Here is a 7,810-nt window from a genome sequence, read left to right on the forward strand (position 1 = left end):
CGGATGGGTTTGTGGCGCCAGCGCCAGGGGCGCCACACTGGCATGTGTGGCGCCGATGTGAGGGGCGCCACACAAAAGGGTTAGATGAGTGAAATAGTTTCGCCGGAGGGTCAGTCTGTGCTTTTCTTTCACTTTTGGGTTATTTTTGTGCAAATCGCCCTACAGCACATCACACAAGAATCATTTCAGGCAATGTTCCTCTGCACGGTCTCCATGATCCGTTGTTACTACAGCACATCACACAAGAATCATTTCAGGCACCGGTGCGGTGCTGTGTCTCCACATACACCAGAACAGACGATTATGAAAGCAGAGAAAGAGAAGAAAAAAATCACTCATGATGTCTGTCTATTTATCCAAACAATAATTACATTCACATGGGATGGGAGCGATATTGCGGAGATTTGATGAAAAAACCATCTACTTTCTGTTTCTCATAGAGGAATAAAAACTAGGGGAAAAGAACTACATCAGGTCAGTTTGTTCTTCAGTTAACACTTAACTATACTTGGAGTGCAAATTGTAATGCTATGAAGCTGGAGAGCAGTAGCAGCATCAGGGTCAGTGCAGAGGTGCTTCCGCTGGAGCCACTGCAGACGAGCCGCTCGTTGTGGTAGGAGCACACGGATTGCTTCCTGGAACAACAAGAACAAAGATGCATAAGATAGACGGTTTGAAAAAGTCAAGAACTAAGTGTCATCCAGAGAACTGACATGTAAGCTGACATAAACTTGTTAAATCAGAATGTCACTGAGAAATTGCCACTCTCCTATTATAGGTTCAGTCTCTGGACACCTTTGCAGATGATGGCCCACGATGGGTGCCAAGAATCGGATCCTTTTGACAGCATCTTCAGACGTGTGTATAAATTTTGTGGCACTTGGTGATTGCTTACGGTACACTAGAGGAACCCCAAACAGAATCTTACTACAATGGTACTACTTCAACTTTGTACCGATTTAATAACGGTCAATATGGATTAGAAGCATCAATTATGCACCAATTAACAGTGCAGTTGCAAGTCGGAGTTATTTGGTAGTGATAAAAAGTTGGATAAAACTATGCACCAATTTGCAGTTCAGTAACAATTATGCACAGATCTACAGTGTAATTTGTATCTTAAATGGTAGTACCTGTTGGAGCAAAATATGATGGTGTAGTCAGGGGACTGAGCGCAGGTGAAGATGCTGGAGGGGTCGTCATAGGCGTAGCTGTAGGCGCCGGGGCAGGCCGCCTTGAACTTCTTGGAGTAGAAGGTCGGCTGGCAGGTCACCGGGTTCGCGTACTGCCCACGGCAGCAGTACTGGTCGGTGCCGAACACGTCGCAGGCGCTCCGGCAGGCCACCACCCCGCCCCCGGCGCCCTCCACAGCCAGCTCCGACGGGCAGTCCTGCCGCAGGTCGCCGTCGCACCCGGCCACTGCGCAGCTCGACCCGTTGGCGCTTGCCTTGGGCGTCACCACGATCGGCAGGTTGAAGCCGTCCACGAGGCTCACGTCGTAGTAATCCACCGACGCCAGCGTGAACTCCGCCAGGCTCGCCGGCGTGGCGCCGGAGGACGACGCGCACTGCAGCGACGTCCCGCACGCGCCCGTCTCGCACGTGCCGTTCCCGGCGGGGTCGAAGTCGCAACCAGTCCGGCCCCACACGCGGCCAGACCACCCCACGGGCGCAGTGAACACGATGGACTGCCCGGGCCGGAGCGCGAACCCGCCGCCGCCGAAGCTCTCCCCTGGCGTCACCGCCGGCCAGATATCCTTCTTGCACTGGTTGATGATCGTGAACACGCGAGCCGAGTCCGCGCGCCTCATCGCACCTGCCATGTCACAACAACAACGATAAAAAGAACACTCTTTCTTTCAGTTCATAATACTATGACATGGACATCAAATGGGGATGAGTCCAAAGCATTCTTGCGCTCAGAAAACCTGACACAATCCTAACAGCACACACACGTGTTGTGTGGCTCAAAAAGAATAGCAGAAAGTGGGAGGAGATGAGAAGATGGAGAGTACCTGAGAAGAAGCAAACAAGAGCCAGAGTCAGAAGCAGAGCACCTCTCCTCCCCATGTTGCCCCTTCACAAAATCCCAATGCAAAGCTCAAGCACTGTGCATTCAAATTAACCGATGTTGTAGAGGTAGGTAGTTATACTGAAAGGAGCACAAGAAAATAATAATTTTCTACAGTAACACAAGAAAGAATACGTGAGAGGGAGGTGAGGACAGGCATGGACAAACCTTGCTTGCCATGGCTTCCTTCCTTGCTTCCTCTTGCTATTTCTTCCCCAGATTCTCCAGCCAGCTCAGAGTGTGCAGCCTCTCCTTCCTTTTTCCAAGATACAGTGTGGCAATGAGTCCATTCCTGAGGCACAAGACAGAAGCACGGTTCCCTCCTGCTTGAAGCAACAACACATCTTCAGGACCGACAAGTATATTTCAAGTTAGCCACAAAACTGAAGGACAGGACTGAACAGCGGCACCAACATCTCTGATAAGAAGGTTTCACGTAATACAGGAGACAGGAACAGAAATCACTGGATCATCTCAACAAAACTTTATTACACCGGGCATAGCCTCAACGGGTCATAATGTATCAACGGCTGCTACACTAAGCAACTACTACATTTGACACAGAGGATGCAGCTGGCCACAAAGTAGAGCGTGGCTGCATCGATGTATTATTACTATCAGACCATCACACATTTATGAGTGGAATGCCCCACAACCAGAAGAAACTAGCTTTGCACTAGGAACGGCAATCTCCAGGGCCGCTTCATTGGCCTGATCAGTTGTCAGCCAGGTTGACCTTATAATGATGGGCGAGGTTCTTGATGTTCCCGTTTTGCATGATGTTCTCGATCATGTCATACTTCTTGTAGTTCGCATCGAGTGTTTCCTGCTGCTGCGTCGCCAGCTCCTTCTCCTCTTCCAGTTCAGTCTGAAAGGAAGAGATAGAGGTTCAATAAGATTATACAACCAAGGTTCAAAGCAACTGCATCGTGTTTACAGAATAGCAGCAGCATAAAAGTCCACAAAATACTTGTGTATATGTAGATAAGCTTCAATGAAATGGTGCAAATATAATAATGAATGCCAAAAAGATATGTTGACATATCTGGTTCCATTTGCCTAAGCCCTATTAAGCCTTATATTCACCTGAGCAATTGTTTGTTTCATATTTGGTAAGTAAAGCAGAGAGATTTGGGAGGTGGTGGTTTTCGCTCATAGGTGCATATGAACCTATTATTAAAAAAGCATAAAAATAAAATTTAAAAATGTCAAAAAAGTTTGAAATAAAATTCCGTTTGTACATCTAGACATTTTATGTTCGTACACAAGTTCTCAGGAAAAGAAAATTTTATGTGGGCTGTGTAAAAAAGACAAAAAATGTTAGGTGTATAATCATGTTAGAGCATCAAAATTTGTCTTCTTTACATGGGACACAAAAAATGTACTTTTTCCCCAAAAACTTGTCTACGAACATAGAATGTCCTAGATGTACATGCGGGATTTTATTTCAGATTTTTTTGACATTTTGAAATGTGTTTTGACAAAACGGGCTCATATGCACCAGTGAGCCGAATTGGATTTCCCAGAGATTCGCAGCTTTTTGAACTAGGGAACATAGCTACATAAGATCAGTCAAAAATAACCAAGTTCACCTTGATGAGAGCCATATTTTCTGCTTCTTGCCTCTTGGCCAGGCCCTTCAGCTTACTCATCCCATCATACTCCGGATCCCCTTGTTTTACCCAGCTGATTTGCATCTTCAATCCAGGCCGACTAGGGCGATCCCGAAACATCTCGGGCTTCGCATACACAGCTTTAACAGGCCTGGGCATCCCGCCGATGATGAAAGGGAAATCATTCATCAAGTCAACAGCTGCCTTGGCCTGCGACTCATCGTCCAATTCCACCAATGCAGCAGCAGGGATATCATACGGGATCGTGTAGTTCACGATGAACTCCGTATTGACAACATTCGCGCACTGGGCAAGAGCAGCCTTGATAACCTGGCTAGTAACCTCAGGGGAGAGGTGATCGATATATATCGTCCTCTTGACCCTCGCCTCAAAATCAGCGTACTCCTCCTTAGCCTGTTGTTCAGATGCCGCCATAGGAGCGTGACTTCTGCGAGAATAACAGTATGTCACGACTGTGACTTAAAATGGCTAAGATTTCCTCGGAACAGGAAGGAGGGCATGCTTTGTGCAGGAAAAGCATCTACATGGTTTGCATTTATATAAAATAAAAAGGGGTGACAAACATAAAGATAACTGCCAACAATGAAAGAGAACTGTTGTCAGTGCAGGGTTGGTTTTCTCCTGAATATAGTCATTAGGTAGGAAAATGTGTCCAATTTCAAGGCACCACCCAAGAAAAGACCTCAGTTTAGGATTAGAGTTTAAGCCTTTAAGGTACACCCAAGATAAGCTGCGGCTGCTGGCTGCATCCGGGTCGCCAAACCAAGTTCCACTGGGTCAGCTCAGATCCATCTTGACCGCTGGACAAGAATAACCACAGATGGCAGGGGCAGATAATGCAAAACTGGTGGAAGTTATTCAGTGCATCTCCCAGTGGGCAATTGCTAGCAAGGAATACACAATACTAGAACCAAATTCCAGCCATCATGGCATAGTGATATTACGACCTGATTAACAGAGACACGAAACACTGGCGGAGTTATAAGTGAGGGGGGCCGCTGCCCCCTCCCCTCTCCCAAGCCTATATATGTTTTGCTTAATTATTTTGTATAATCTTGGCTTAGATAGGGGAAAAAATGGGTAACACCCCACCCAGGGATCCTCGTCTAGCTCCGCCACTGCACAGAAAAGTGGTAAACTTTCATGAATTGACACTACCACGGTGAATGAAATCAGGGGCGGATCTCTAAGTCGGACATCTTGAAGGCGAGCGGGATTTAACCAAGGGCATCGCTGCTGGATGGAAAGCAAGCCCATACCTCGAAAATCCAATGGCCAAAGACTGCGGACGGGGTGAAGGCAGCAGGGACACGATTTCGTGATGACGGAGAAACTATTCGAAATTTAAATCAGCTTACTCCTCGGCCTGTTGGTTTGATGTCAAGCAGGTATAATAACGCTATGTTGCAACGGTGACTTAAAATGGCCAAGATTTCACTGTAGGAACGAAAACAGTGTGCATTTGTGCAGGAAAAGCATCTACAGGTTTTGAATTTATAAAAAGAGCAGGCAAACATGAAGAAAGTTCCAATGGTGGAGGGTTTTTTTTTTATAATCTCCTGAATCTTAGCTAGGAACAAGCATGAGTGTCAAGGCGTTGTCCAAGATGAGGGTCCTGTTTAGGACTAGCAGGGTTTAAGCACTACTATCTCCAAGACAAGATAGATAAGCAAACTGGTTCACCAATCCAAGTAATCACTGGGAGACAATTATATTTCTTTACAGCAATGGTATCTCCCTAGGAAGGATTAGCAGACACAACAACCCTGTAGCCGGATTCAAAATTTCGAGTCATCATGTCATCAACAAAGGAAACCAGATTAGCAGAGACATGATAGTTTTTCACTAATAATTAACAGCGCCACGGGGAAGCGAATATCAGAGGCGGATCGGCGAAATTCGCGGAGGCCAGTGAGATTTGGGTAATCGGTGGACGGAAGCAACCTGGCGCCCCTAAAACCGAAAGATTGCGGATGGGGTTCCTCACCTGAGTCCCGAGAAAGGCAGCCAGCAGGGTCGCGACGAGGAAGAACGGGGGCGGCGGTGGAAGGGCTGAGCTACGGCGGCGGCGGCGGTACGCTGTAGGACAGAGAGAGTGCCTGGGAGGAGGTCGGGTTGGTTAAGGTAGCGTGAGAAAAATACTTATATACCGTCCAAATTTGTGATCCGGCAAGTGCCGTACGGTACGGAGTAATCATAATTTTGGGCAAGTTTCTTGACCGCAAATGTGCTTCCTGCCAATGCCACGCATAGGATGCTTCGATATTGTGAGTCTGGGATTAGTTTGAAGCAGCCCGGTCCATGGTACTATACAGAGAAAAAGGAGGAGCTGCAATAATAATGCAGAAACAGCCAAAAGAAGTGAAGACACCCATAAGACCACAAATCTAGTGACCATTTTTTTTAAAATCTAAAATCAGGTTTAAAGTTTACAATATTGTGATGTTTTTTTCTCTTGATGTACACTCTGGATCTGAGAGCTACTCTAACAGATCCCGCAAAAATGCAAAACCTTAAATAACCGTTTTTTTCTTACAGTTTTTGCCTGAAAAAACGACCCGAGCAAGTCTCATATTATTTTTCTTCAAAACATTAAATGAATTTGATGTGCGGCATAGAATTCCCTCCGAGAACCTCATATCCTAGTTTTCGCGAGCGAACTGGTGCACGGCCCTTTTCCCCTCGAAACCCTTGGCGTGTTGAATATTCAGCTCTCCGGCTCCTCCATTCGCCACCGCTCCCGCCCAAGCTTTCCACCGTCCCTTCATGTTCGCGGCGCCCGCCGCATTGGTTTGCAGGTTTTGGACCGCGAGTGCCGCAGATCCGCTTCGAGGGGGAATCGAGCGAGGTCGCGCCCGCCATGGACACCGCGTCTCCGATGGTGTAGACAGAGCGGTAGTCACAGCCCTTCCCTCGATTCGTTGGAATCATCTCTGACTCGCTCTGTTTTTCTTCGATGGCTCGTCGTCTCAGATCTTGAAGAATTTCTCTTTGACGATGACATCGAGCAAATGATTGTACTACTCGCGGTGAAAGAGCTGGAGGATCACAAGAAGAAGCCCCGAGGATCCAAGGTTGGCCATCGCTGCATCACGCGGAACCGCGCGCTTGGGCACGATATGCTCATGCGCAACTAGTCCACCGAGGTACCTATCTACTCGCCCAATCTCTTTTGATGGTGATACTGAATGCATAGGGAACTATCTGTGAAAATAGTTGAAGCTTGCGAGGCCAACTACTGATTTTTCACCCACCAGAGGAACGTGGGGGGCTGATTGGTTTCATCCCATATCGAAAGATCTCGACAACTATGCGAATGATCGCCTATGGCATTTCGGCGAACTACACCATGAAGATCAGTGATCCCACAATAGTTCTACAAGCGGTGGCTTGATAAGACTTAGTTGAGGGTTCAAAAGAATTGGTTGAAGCGAAGCTAGCTCTTAGATGAGCGAGGATACCAATCGAGACGGTCCCTGAATTCCCCCATCCAATTAAAGACAAACCAATAGTTTATAGTCGATACAAAGAAAAAGATACTAGGGGTAAAAAAGTTATTAGATAGCGAAACCAAGTAAGTTTAACGCTATCTAGTAGATTTATAATTGTTTCTTTAGTCTCCGGGTTCTCTCAATGACATCACTATCTGGCAGATGTCTCATATTTTTGCAAGGCTTGCTCTGGCTTGCAAATACACAATGAATGGGCACAACTATTGTTCCTCCAAATTTAATTCATGGTTGCATTAATTTTGGATGAATGTTACTGCCGTATGCTCGCCACGTGCATCAATATAAGATGTTTTAGATATTTTTAAAGTAGACTAGATACAAACTAAAGTGGGTGCACCTACACACTCAAAATAGATTAGATATAAACTAAAGTGGATGAACCAAAAAAATGCTCCAAAGTCTTACATGTCCAAACATAGGAGTATATAGGTAAAGAATATCTAGAGAAATTACCCTGCAGGAAACTGCACAGATTCACTCTGATGTATGCTTCCATAGTCTTCTTTTTTTCGTTGAACACATCGTCTATTTGTAGTAAACTGATGTCTGCTGAATGTATCTTGATGTTTGCAGGTTAGTACTGAATCTGCACGT

General features: G+C 46.3%; 2 protein-coding genes across 2 annotated transcripts; both read right to left on the reverse strand.

Annotated features, from left to right (window-relative positions):
* Positions 1-323: 323 nt before the first annotated feature.
* On the reverse strand, positions 324-2,128 carry LOC124686462 (pathogenesis-related thaumatin-like protein 3.5). The gene is made up of 3 exons (XM_047220405.1): positions 2,015-2,128; positions 1,134-1,815; positions 324-635 (listed from the first exon to the last, which is right to left on the reverse strand). Exons 1-3 carry the CDS (start codon positions 2,067-2,069, stop codon positions 503-505), a joined length of 870 nt encoding a protein of 289 aa, XP_047076361.1. The 5' UTR covers positions 2,070-2,128; the 3' UTR covers positions 324-502.
* A 392-nt stretch (positions 2,129-2,520) lies between these two features.
* Positions 2,521-5,721, reverse strand: LOC124686463. Its single transcript, XM_047220406.1, has 3 exons — positions 5,692-5,721; positions 3,663-4,131; positions 2,521-2,938 (listed from the first exon to the last, which is right to left on the reverse strand). Exons 2-3 carry the CDS (start codon positions 4,116-4,118, stop codon positions 2,786-2,788), a joined length of 609 nt encoding a protein of 202 aa, XP_047076362.1. The 5' UTR covers positions 4,119-4,131; positions 5,692-5,721; the 3' UTR covers positions 2,521-2,785.
* Between the last annotated feature and the right edge of the window lie 2,089 nt (positions 5,722-7,810).

Source organism: Lolium rigidum, chromosome 2 (assembly GCF_022539505.1).
Source record: "Lolium rigidum isolate FL_2022 chromosome 2, APGP_CSIRO_Lrig_0.1, whole genome shotgun sequence".
NCBI classification, from domain to species: domain Eukaryota; kingdom Viridiplantae; phylum Streptophyta; class Magnoliopsida; order Poales; family Poaceae; genus Lolium; species Lolium rigidum.